Source organism: Orycteropus afer, unplaced genomic scaffold, assembly GCF_000298275.1.
Source record: "Orycteropus afer afer isolate SDZICR_OR568_19922 unplaced genomic scaffold, OryAfe1.0 scaffold00031, whole genome shotgun sequence".
Taxonomy (NCBI): domain Eukaryota; kingdom Metazoa; phylum Chordata; class Mammalia; order Tubulidentata; family Orycteropodidae; genus Orycteropus; species Orycteropus afer.
In genome coordinates, this window is record NW_006921618.1 from 12,735,311 (window position 1) to 12,747,905 (window position 12,595).

At 45.6% G+C, this 12,595-nt stretch overlaps 2 protein-coding genes across 2 annotated transcripts in view; both read right to left on the minus strand.

The window, feature by feature from the left end:
• The window catches only part of LOC103192713 (aurora kinase A and ninein interacting protein), a 46,118-nt gene extending 41,853 nt beyond the window's left edge, over window positions 1-4,265 (minus strand). The window contains exon 1 of the mRNA XM_007935750.1: window positions 4,188-4,265. Coding sequence (XP_007933941.1) covers window positions 4,188-4,265 — 78 coding nt within the window. The remainder of the gene's footprint in view (window positions 1-4,187) is intronic.
• Window positions 4,266-6,477: 2,212 nt separating this feature from the next.
• On the minus strand, window positions 6,478-7,524 carry PAQR7 (progestin and adipoQ receptor family member 7). The gene has a single exon (XM_007935753.2). It carries the CDS (start codon window positions 7,522-7,524, stop codon window positions 6,478-6,480), a length of 1,047 nt encoding a protein of 348 aa, XP_007933944.1.
• Between the last annotated feature and the right edge of the window lie 5,071 nt (window positions 7,525-12,595).

A 12,595-nucleotide genomic window follows, 5' to 3' on the forward strand; every position in this document is an offset into this window, starting at 1 on the left:
AGCATAGTGGCTAAGACACTTGCCTGCTAACCAGACGGCTGGCAGTTCAAACCCACCAGCCACTCCTCGGAAGGAAGGTTGGGCAATCCTACTTCCGCAGGGATACTGCCTCGGAAACCCAAGGAGGGGTCGCTATGAGTCGGGGCCGACTCGACGGCACATAACAACAACAACATTGCTTTTGCATTGTCGTGTGTTAGCATATTCCTCGTGCCGAACAACTCCTTCATAACCTGGGTACAACAAGATCTCCTAAAGAGAACTATAAATAAATATATAGTAATACTACTACACTGTAACAGATACTATTCCATATAATAGAACGTGATGTAACCTTTTAAAAAGAATGAAATCACTCTTTATGAGTGCATGTAGAATAATCCTTAAGATGCAATATGAAAAAAAATATATGAAAAAAGCAAGGTGCAGATGATGTATAATATGCTAACATTCGTAAGAAAGAAAAGATGAGCAATTTCTTGTGTATCTCTGAAAGGGTACACAAGAAAATTGTGGCCTCCAAAAAGGGGCAGGATCCTTAGGAATATAAGGGAGATGTTTCATTGCATATCCTATACATTTAAACTATGTATCCCATTAAACCAACTGCCATTAAGTGGATTCCAACTCATACCCACGCTACAGGACAGAGTAGAATAACTCCATCAGGTTTCCAAGACTGCCACATCTTTCTATCTACCACATCTTTCTTTCCAGGAACAACGGTCCAAACCGCTGACCTTTCAGTTAGCAGCCGAACTCTTAACCACTGCTCCACTTTTGTTGTTGTTGTTGTTATGTGCTGTCAAGTCGGACCCGACTCAGCGACCCCTCCTTGGGTTTCTGAGGCAGTATCACTACAGAAGTAGATTGCCCCATCTTCCTTCTGAGGAGTGGCTGGTGGGTTTGAACCGTCAGCCTTCTGGTTAGCAGTCAAGTGCCTTAGGCACTAAGCTTCCAGAGCTCTTAGAGCTCCTTAAACAATGAATCATGTGAATGTACTAACTACTCAAAAAAAAAAAAAAAAAAATTTCTTTTTTCAAATATCTTTTAAAAGAAGGTGATCCCATCTGATCTGCAGCCTATATGACTATGAGACCAGAAGAAATAGATGGTGCCCGGCTACTATTGTCAACCACTTGGAAGAGGATCTGTGTAGGAGATCCTGGATAGAGAAGGAGAACAATGTAGAACAAAACTCAAAATCATTTGGGGGAAAAAAAAAAAGAGGGGGGGACCAGGTTTGCTGGTCTGATAGAGCCTGGTGGAACCACTGAGACTATGGCCTCTAGCTGCCCTTCAGGTCTGGAATTGAACCCATGCCTGTGGCTTCCAGCCAAACAATAGACAGGCATATGAGCTGAACATTTACCTGAGGTAGATACACTCCTTGGAAAGAATAAGCATGGGAGAAAGAAGGGCTGCTTATGCACAGGGAGACAGCTCAGGGGGCAGGAGTGCATGGAGGGATGGCTACAGGGAAGAGGTAACTATCGGGAGGAAGTAGGAGGGGAGATGTTGCATTGTGGTAAACTGTAGTCAATGTCATGAGACAAAGTGTATGTGAACTGCTGCATGGAAAGTTTATTTGCTCTGTAAATTTTCACCCAAATCACAATTAAAAAAAAAAAAAGAAGAAGGTGATCATTTGTTATTTCTCAAAAAACAACCTTAGTTGTAAGATGCTTTTTAAATTCCTCAATTGATTTTGTTCAACAGGTTCCAGATACCTACAGAAGAGTCTCATTCCTGGTTTAGATACTTCAGTTAACTATCTGGTCCTCAAGTAATTCTCTGCTAGGCCCAAACAATCCAAATCCAACACACTCTTCGAAACTTAAATCCTTCTTGTTAACCTGAGGTCATAGTAATCTTTCTGGCCTCCACAATTACTATTCCCTTGAGACCACTCACCTGGCCATATCTTATTCTATCTTGCAGTGAAGAGCTCCAAACTTTACAGCAGTCAGAACTGGGCTTGAGCTACTGCTTATGTGAGTAAATTTTTAATCTAAGCCTCAATTTGTTCATCTATAAAACAGGGATAACGATAGTACCTATCTTTATTGAATTTTTGTTAAGGCCTGCAATTGATAAGGCACGTAAAGTAACAGCAAAGTGCCTGACATGTAGAAACCAAAACAAAACCAAACTCACTGCCGTCAAGTCGAACCCAACTCATAGCGACCCCTCCTTGGGTTTCCAAGGTGGTGTCACTATGTTAGTAGATTGCTCGAATGTCCTTCCGAGGAATGGCTGGTGGGTTTAAACCGCCAGCCTTCTGGTTAGCTAGTCAAATGCCTTAGGCACTAAGCCACCAGAGCTCCTGGCATGTAGAAAGCACTCAGTAATATTAAGTATTGTTATTATCTGTATATCTCTTTTCTTCCTCCATAAGCAACTTGAGGAGCTCTGGTGGTGTAGTGGTTAAGGTGTTTTGCTGCTAACAAAAAGGTTTGTGGTTTGAACCCACCAGCTGCTCCACAGAAGAAAGACAGCGACAATCTGTTTCTGTAAACAGCCTTGGAAACCCAGTGGGGGGGTGGTCACTATGAGTCCAAATTGCCTTGATGGCAGTGAGAGTTTATAAGCTCCTTGAGAACAAGAATTCTGTTCTTAGTGTCTGTGCAGCCTAACCTCTTTGAACCACAATTTTCCATGTGGAAAACTCTACCATATAGAGTTGTTGCATCAAAACAAGGTAACATCTGAAATACTTAGCACATAAAAACAATTGTCGTTGTTGTTGTTATGTGCCATCGAGTCAAACCCGACTCATAGCGACCCCTCCTTGGGTTTCCGAGGCAGTATCACTTCTGAAGTAGGATTGCCCAACCTTCCTTCCAAGGAGTGGCTGGTGGGTTTGAACAACAACAAATATAAAATATTTAGCACGGTAAATATTAACGATTATTTTTTAAAAACGTTTTGTGTTGCAGTGGTTAAGTGCTCAGCTGCTAACCAAAAGGTGTGTGGTTCAAACCCACCAGCTGCTCCACAGGAGACAGATGTAGCAGTTTGACATAAAGATTCATAGCCTTGGAATCCCTATGGGGGTAGCTCTACTCTGTCCTACAGGGTCAGAAAGGAGCTCTGGTAGCCTAGTGCCTAGTGATACTGCCTCGAAAGGCAAGGAGGGGTGGCTATGAGTCAGATCCGACTCCTGGGCAGTGAGTACAGGGTCAGAAACCGGTAATGGTAATAGTTTCTTTGCAATGCCTGAGCTTGTTGCATAGGTAACACCTGGGTTTGATTTCAGGCACAACACCCCTTCTAATTGGGCAAACCTGGGTTAGTTACTTCTTTCTTCATCCCCATAAGGGCAATATAATGAATATTAAGTACTTCATACAATATCTTCCTCGGAAGGAAGATGGGGCAATCTACTTCCGTAGTGATACTATCTCAGAAACCCAAGGAGGGGTCGCTATGAGTCGGGTCCGACTCGACGGCACATAACAACACAACAACCACAACATACAATATCTAGTACCCTTCCCTTCTCTCTTATCCTGCCCCCCGCCCCACGCCAAAATTACTGGTTCTGGAGGTGGATGGCCTGAAAATTGGCAAGTAAGGTAGAAGCAGACCCTCGGGGAATTTCCCAAATTTGCGTAAGTGTATCCTCACTCATCTCCAACACTTAGCCTCTTCATCAACCGTCTGGCAGGCTCTGTGACCTCTCGAAGGGTCGCCTCAATAAAAGGTCCTCAGAACAAACGTTCTTTCCACCTTCTTCAAAATATTCGAAACCCTGCTGTACCAATCTCTCCATATCCCAACTCACTCCTTCCTTCCACCCCCCACTTCTATCTTTCCCAAATCCTGTTTTTCAACCTTCTTCATTCCCAGTCCCTCTCGCCTCAGAATTCTCAACGCTGTTCCTTTCTCTATCCCTCAACTTTATCTGCATCACCTCCAAACCCACTGTGGTCGGTGGGTTTCCGACTCAGCGACCCTAGAGGAGAGTAGAACTTTAAAAACCTATCGGGTTTTAAAGGTTGTAAATCTTTACGAAAACATACTGCCACATCTTTCTACCGCGGAGCAGCTGGGGGGTTCAAACTGCCGACCTTTCAGTTCGCAGCGGAGCGCTTTAACCATTCCGCCACGAGGGCTCCTTCCATCCCCTCAGTTCCCCCCTAAAACTCCCTTCTTACCACTCCGGACCCCTAACGCCCTCCCACCTGCACTTTCCGCCTCTTCAGCGCCGCCGCGTCCAGCCACACGCCGCAGGCCTCCTCCTCGGGGCCTCCCCGCCTCATGACCGCTGAGACCCCAAGTCCACAGGGCACAGGCTCTGGACACCTCAGGGAATCGCCAAAACTGCGACGGCCAACATTCGGATCTCGCGCCAACGCTGGGGGCGGAGCTACGCCGCCGCGCCAAAGTCGCGGGCAGAGTTCCCAAGTCAGCGCCGCCCCAACTCAAGCCCCGCCTTGCGCCTTAACAACAACCATCTATGTGTGCTGAGCTTTTATGTGGGGCGTGTCTTTCCCTTTCACCAAAGCGTTCTTGTCATTTCTGATCTTATTCAAAAGTTATATTTCGGAAACTATGCTGTGTGGAAAATTCTCGACATTTTTCTTCTTTTTGTTTAGTTTCACTTTCTAACTGTAAAGATAACTACCCAGGGGCTCAGATCTTGTCTCATTACTTAATTCTCACATTCATCCCAAAAGGAAGGGTAGAGCAGAGGCTCAGGTCCCCTAACACTAAAGCTGGGGCGGGGGGCCTCAAGAGTACCCTAAATGGATGTTTTGGTTACCTAGTGCTGCTTTGACAGGAATATACTACAAATGGGATGACTTTAACAAGAGTTGATTTATTCTCTTACAATTTTGGAGGTTAGAAGTCCGAGTTCCAGGTGCCAGCTCCAGTAGATTCCACCATGGTGTTAATTACCAGTCTCACCATGGGGAATAACTACATGCTTCCACCCAGCCACTAAACCAGGCCCAGCCAAGTTGATGTACAACCTTAACTACCACAATGGATGCATCCTAAATCTGTCAATCATATGCGCCGCAGGATATTTGGCGGTGGAATCACTCATTCGTTTTCTTTTATTATCTGTACTTGCCAATTTTCCTTCATATATTGCTTGTGTACTATGGGAAAAACAGTAAGTTAATATTTATATGAATAGCGCCAAAAAATGAAATCTTTTGTCAAATTACAAGGTGGGGTTATGCATATTTTAAACACATTATTTTAGGCTCTTTTAAAGATTATTTAATTAAACTGTTCCCCTCCCTGGGCCTCCAATAAAAGTTTGCAAGTCCTCAACCCCACCCCTGTTGTTGTTGTTTGCTGTTGAGTCAGCCCGACTCATAGTGACCCCTCCTTGGGTTTCTGAGGCAGTATCACTACGGAAGTAGAATTGCCCAACCTTCCTTCTGAGGAGTGGCTGGTGGGTTTGAACCGCCAGCCTTCTGGTGAGCAGTCAAGTGCCTTAGGCACTATGCTACCAGAGCTCCTAACCCCACCCCTAGGCAAGGATAAAACAGGAACTGCCTCCCCATCCCCCCCCCAGGGGCCCCCAGCTTCCTCCGGAAGACCTCCAACACTGAGCAGGGCTCCCTCCCTGGAACAGAAGAGAAAAAGCAGAGAGAGACAGTTGTCACAATCACTTTATTGCATCCGGAACATATTAGAGTCCAGATCACTGGTAGCCTCAGCCCCAGTGAACTCCTTCCCCATCTCTGGAATGCCCTTCTTCTTCATCTGTAAACTCCTACTCACCCTTTCCAGCCCAGGACCCTGAGGGTATGGGGCGACACTGATTTATTAAAGCCTTGATCATCTGGCTTTGATCCCCAGGACCCAGGCCATGAACTGCCACTGAATAGATCATTGAAGCATGAATGACAGAACCATGAGAAAAGCTGGGAGCAAGGTGTGTGGGACATGGAGACCAGAGCTAGGAGGGGGCTCACCATCTGGTGACTGAGGGCTGTGGGGGCACTGGATAAGGATCCATTTAGGTCTGGCACAATCTTGTACCTCTAGGGGCTCTCTGGAGCCAGGCTACGGTTCAAGGAACAGTAAGACCCTGCACATATTTTGAGCCTACCCTTTCCCCATCTACCAATGAAATCTAGGTAGAGGTGCTTAGGCATCCCCTACTTCTCATATCAAATCTGATTCTAGCCTAAATTTTACCTCTCTGTTCCCAGATAATCCAAACCGGGGTCCTAGCCCAAGCTGACCCCAGCTCCATCCCCAATGAGGAGTCTACACTTTCATTTCTTTGCTTCTCCCAAGGCAGGGAGTTGAGGTAGTCCCAGGAGAGGACCTCAGCAGCTCCCAGCTGATCCCAAAATCCAAGGTCTGGCCAGTGACCCCGTTGGCCGCTGGCACACAGAGTCACTGTGGGCCAGACACAAACAACTTTACCAGGCCTTGTTCCCACCTGGAGCTAAGCCTGAACCCGTGAAGCCCTATACCTCCCTCCCTAGCAGCTGCCATCCCCGTTCACTTGGTCTTCTGCTCTAGTTTGCGCCGCACCAGCTGGCTCAGGAGGAATGCGGTGAGGATACTGCAGCCCACAGTGAGCAGGAAGAGGACACAGAAGTTGTGGGGCCAACGGCTGTGCAGAGGCTCATAAATGGGCCGCCGGGCCTCATAGTCCAGTGCCACAGCCTCCAGCTGAGCCAACGTGCACAGCACCAAAAAGACATGAAAGAGTTGGTGGCCCTGTCCAAAGACATGGCAGCTGCCGGGGAACCAGCGCTCAGGCATAAAGGCTGAGAAGAAAGCAGCAGCCAGCAGGAAGAAGATCACCTGGCACTTGTGATAAAGAAGAGCAGGGTCATCTGAGGCAGGATCAGGGGACACTAAGATGCGGTGTACCACAGGGCTGATGTCCAGCATGTAGGCCAGCGCTGAGGGCATCTCCTGGCAAGTGCGGCCCAACAGGCCCGGCTTCTGGCTGTACTTGCTATAGCAGGAACCAGTGCAGGAAAGCCAGGCAAGAAAGGCAGCCATGGGCAGGAAAATGGCCTGCACCCGTGCATGCCAGGCTGGCTCGATGGCGTAGTAGAAGTGAGCCAGGGCACTGCCAAACTGGTACACAGCCACACCCACATAGTCCAGGAAGAAGAAGCTGTAATGCCAGAACTCGGACTTGGCCTGCAGGAGGTGAGCCAAGGCACTGAGAGAGAGGTAGGTGAAGGAGGCAAAGATGATGATGAAGAGGGGCAGGGCATGTGGGTCCCCCCAGAAGTCCACGGTACCCACAAAGATGGCCAGCCGCAGCAGCAGCACAAGGGCTGCCAGCAGGTGGGTCCACACGTTCACTGCCTCATTGTGCTGCTGGAACAACGTGCGGAAGTAAAAGCGCCAGGTCTGGTGCAGTGGCCGGTAGCCCACGTAGATGTATGGCTTCCAGAAGAGGGGCGGCACCTCGGCTCGGTCCACTGTGAAGACAGGCTCTGGCGGCAGAGATGGCTGAGACTCCTGGCAGACCTGCCGCAAGCTAGGCAGGAGGTGGCTGAGCTTCTGAGCCACTGCTGTGGCCATGGCTGTGGGCCTGGGCAAGGAGCTGGGGAGAGAGGCCAGAGCAGAGTCAGCAGCCTGGACCCCACACACAACAATTGGGGGAGGCTTTGATGCCCAGGTCCAACTCCTTCCTCCCATCGCCTTATCCCTGCACTGGATCTAAGTGGAAAGGAGAGCTCAGGCTCTGACCTCCAAGAGAACAGGGATCTTAGTCTATTTTGTTCCCTGATATATCCCAAATACCTAGAACAGTGTTGACACATAGCAGGTGCTCAATAAAGGTTTGAAGACTGCATTGATTAATAACAACCTCCTGACTTCCCATCTCCTCCCACACCCAGGCTATGGCAACAGTCTATCGGGCTTTCTGTCTCAGTTATTCTCAATTCAGTCAAGGCTCCACATAGAAGCCCCAGCTGTTTTCTCTCCCGAGGCACATATGTAGCCATGTTGAACACATGAGAAGGTGACAGTTTTTCCTAGCCCCTGTGTTCATGCCACCATTAGTACTCACATAGGTGGAGACAATGACCTTGCTAACAGACCTGCTGCCTCCACCTTTAGCCCCTTAAGAATGGCCAGGGCCTTCCACTGACACTCCATTACCCTGCACAGTTTCATCCTTGCTACCCTTTCCAGGCTTAATTCAACCACAGTGCAGTTCAAATCCAGCTTCAGGTTCACCAAACCCCTGGGCCTGCTGTTTCACATGTCTATAGCTTTGCACAACCTGCTCCCTCTGCCTGAGACATTTTCCTCATCTTACCTACTTGGCAAACTCCTATTCATTCTTCAAAACCCACTTCTTCTGTGATGCTTTCTCTAGAACTGAGGAAAAAATTTAAGCCTCGAGTTGCAATATTGAAAGATTCTATGGGCAAAATATTGAATGATGCAGGAAATATCAAAAGAAGATGGAAGGAATACACAGAGTCACTATACCAAAAAGAATTGGTCGATGTTCATCCATTTCAGGAGGTAGCAAATGATCAAGAGCCAATGATATTAAAGGAAGAAATCCAAGCTGCACTGAAGGAAGTGACAAAAAACAAAGCTTCTGGAATTGACGACATACCCATTGAGATGTTTCAACAAAGGGAACCCCAGCTGGAGGCACTCACTCGGCTATGCCAAGAGATTTGGAAGACAACTACTCGGCCAACTGACTGGAAGAGATCCATATTTGTACCCATTCCAAAGAAAGGTGATTCCACAGAATGTGGAAATTATCTAACAATATCATTAATATTACACACAAGTAAAATCTTACTGAAGATAATTCAAAAATGGTTGGAGCAATATATTGACAGAGAGCTTCCACAGATGCAAGCTGGATTCAGAAGAGGACATGGAACGAGGGATATCATAGCTGATGTCAGATGGATCTTAGCTGAAAGTAAAGAATACCAGAAAGATGTTTACTTATGTTTTATTGACTATGCAAAAGCATTTGATTGTGTGGATCATAACAAATTAAGAATAACATTGAGAAGAATGGGAATTCTAGAACAGTTGAATGTGCTCACGAGGAACCTGTACATAGATCAGGAGGCTGTTGTTCAAATAGAACAAGGGGATATTGCATGGTTCAGAATCAAGAAGGGAGTGCATCAAGCTTGTATCCTTTCGCCATACTTATTCAACTTGTATGTGAGCAAATAACCCGAGAAGCTGGATTATATGAAGAAGAACATGGCATCAGGATTGGAGGAAAACTCATTAATAACTGCAATACGCAGATGACACAACTTTGCTTGCTCAAAGTGAGGATGACTTGAAGCACTTACTGATGAAGATTAAAGACTATAGTCTGCAGTATGGATTACACCTCCACATAAAAAAAACAAAAATCCTTACAACTTGTCCAATAAACAGCTTCATGATAAATGGAGAATAGAATGAAGTTGTCAAGGACTTCATATTACTTGGTTCTATAATCAACAGCAACAGAAGCAGCAGTCAAGACATCAGAAGACGTATTGCATTGGGCAAATCTGCTGCAAAAGACGTCTTTCAAATGCTGAAAAGCAAAGATATCTCCTTGAAGACTAAGGTGCCCCTAACCCAAGCCATGGTATTTTCAATCTCCTCTTATGCATGTGAGAGCTGGACAATGAATAAGGAAGACCGAAGAAGAGTTGATACTTTTGAGTTGTGGTGTTGGAGAAGAATGCTAAGAGTACCATAGTCTGCTAAAAGAACTAACAAATCTGTCCTGGAAAAGTGCAGCCAGAATGCTCCTTGGAAGTGAGAATGCCAGACTTGGTCTCACCTACTTTGGTCATAATGTCAGAAGGGACCCTTCCCTGGAGAAGGATGTCATGCTTGGTAAAGTGGAACGTGCACGAAAAAGGGAAAGATTCTCAAAGAGATGGCTTGACACAGTGGCTAACGATGGGCTCAGGTATAGCAAGGATCATGAGGCTGGCACAGGACTGGGCAGTGTTCCATACTGCTGTGCACAGGGTGGCTATGAGTTGGAGATGATTCGAGGGCACCTAACAACAACAACAACAAGCTTTCCCTAGCCTCCTGAACCTCCTATGATGACCCTTCCATTTGAGGGATAACCATCTTTTGACCATTATCACACTTCTCATGAAGTTGTTAATGTAAACTCATCAAAGATAAGCAGTTTGTCTCATTATTTCGTAAATCCCTAGTTGCCTAGCAGGTAGGTGGTACTCAACATTTATTGAATGAAAAAACAACATAAGACCTGCTGCTCACACTCTCCAAGGCCCAACTCAGAAAGCCACTTCTTCCTGAAAGTCCTCAGCTAAGAACTGATCTAGTTGTACTTTCCCTCAGTCATGCCCCTATTTGGAAGCACTCCCCAACCCATTCCCTCACATCCTCCCACATGGTTGCTAATTCCAAGAAAGTCAAGGCCCCCCCATGATCTGTTCCCACCCTCATTTCTCACCAAACTCAAATTTCACACCCTGTGTTGATTTCCTTTCCCTCGACCAAAATCCTTGAAGGCCAATACAAGCTGCCATCTCCAAAGGATGTCCCAGACTGCTTTCTCCTTTCTTCTAATTTCTTAAGGCACCTGTAATGCTGTTGTGGCATACTGTCCAGTCTATTCTGACTCACAGCAACCTACAATGAGTTACACAGTTTAGCCATCCACTTACTGAACCTCTTCTCTGCCTCAGGCCCTGTGCTTGGGTCCAGAGAGAGCCAAGTAGAAAGAGATTTGATCCTTGCCCTCAGGGATCTCAAGGTCTGGTGAAGATTACAGACAGGAAAACAAGTAACAGCAAACACTTACAAAAGAACTGGCTATGTGCCAGGCACTGTGTTAAGCATTTTATGTCTAATGGACTCACTTAAGCAAAATACCCTATGAGGTAGATCCTATCATTATTCTTATCTTCCAGATGAGAAAATGGAGGCATAGAAAAGTTAGGTACCTTTCCAACCACCTAGGGAGGAAGTGGCAGAGGTGCAATCAGAACTGTCTGTGCCCTTAACTACTACCCTATACTGCCCTTCCACCACTCATCTGTCAGGCTATTGTACTGTGGTGACTTGCATATTGCTGTGAGGCTGGAAGCTATGCCACAGGTAGTTCAAATACCAGCAGGGTCACCCATGGTGGACAGGTTTCAGCAGAGCTTCCACACTAAGGCAGACTCGGAAGAAGTAGATGGCCAGGTCTACTTCTGACAAAAAAAATTGGCTGCTGAAAACCTTATCAATAGCAGTGAAACACTGTCTGATATGTTACTGGAAAACTTTATCAACAGACATGAAACATTGTCTGACTGAGTGCTGGAAGACAAGCCCCTCATGTTAGAGGCACTCACTATACGATAGGAAAGAACTGCCTCCTCAAAATCAGTCAACCTTAATGACCTGGATGGAGTAAAGCTTTCGGGACCTTCATTTGCTGATGGGGCATGACTCAAAATGGGAATAAATAACTGCAAATATTCATTAATAATTGGAACATGGATTGTATGAAATATGAATGTATGAAAATGGGAAGTTGTCAAAAATTAAATGGAATGCACAAAGATAAATATCCTACGCATTAGTGAGTTGCAATGGACTGGTATTGGCCATATTGAATCAGACAATCATATGGTCTACTATGCCAGGAATGGCAAATTGAAGAGGAATGGCATCACATTCATCATCAAAAGAACATTTCAAGATCGATCTTGAAGTACAATGTTGTCAGTGATAGGATAATATCCATATGCCTACGAGAAAAACCAGTTAATACTATTATTCAAATTTATGCACCAACACTAAAGCCAAAGATGAAGAAATGGAAGATTTTTACCAACTTCTGCAGTCTGAAGTTGACCAAACATACAACTAAGATGTATTGATTATTACTAGTGATTGGAATGTGAAAAGTGAAAACAAAGAAGAAGGATCCATACTTGGAAAATATAGCTTTGGTCAAAGAAATGATGCTGGAGACCACATGGTAGAATTTTGCAAAACCAATGACTTATTCATTGCCAGTATCCTTTTTCCAACAACATAAATAGTGGCTATACATGTAGACCTCGACAGATGGAATACACAGGAATCAAATAGACTATATCTGTGGAAAGAGGCAATGGAGAGCCTCAACAGCATCTGTTAAAATAAGGCCAGGAGCTGACTGGGGAACAGACCATCGATTGCTCATACTAAACCAAAAAAAACAAACTCACTGCCATCGAGTCAATTCTGACTCATAGAGACCCCCTTTGGGTTACCAAGGCAGTAAATCTTCATAGAAGTAGATTGCGCAGTCTTCCTCCTGCGGAGTGGCTGGTGGGTTTGAAGTGCCAGCCTTCTGGTTAGCAGTCAAATGCTTTAGGCACTATGCCACCACAGCTCCTTATGTGCAAATTCAAACTGAGGCTGAAGAAAATTAAAACAAGTCCATGAGAATCACAGTATGATCTTGATTATATTCCACCTGAATTTAGAAACATATGAAGAGATTTGTTGCATTGAACACCAATGACCAGAGACCAGATGAGTTCTTCAACAAAGAAAAGAGGAACCAATTAACACAGATACAGAAGACAATCCTGGAGCCCTGAGCTTTGAAAGGAAGGATACAGAAGTGGACTAAACT

Excerpts from the sequence above, each read along its gene's own strand:
- PAQR7 (XM_007935753.2), bottom strand. The coding sequence starts at position 7,524 with ATGGCCACAGCAGTGGCTCAGAAGCTCAGCCACCTCCTGCCTAGCTTG.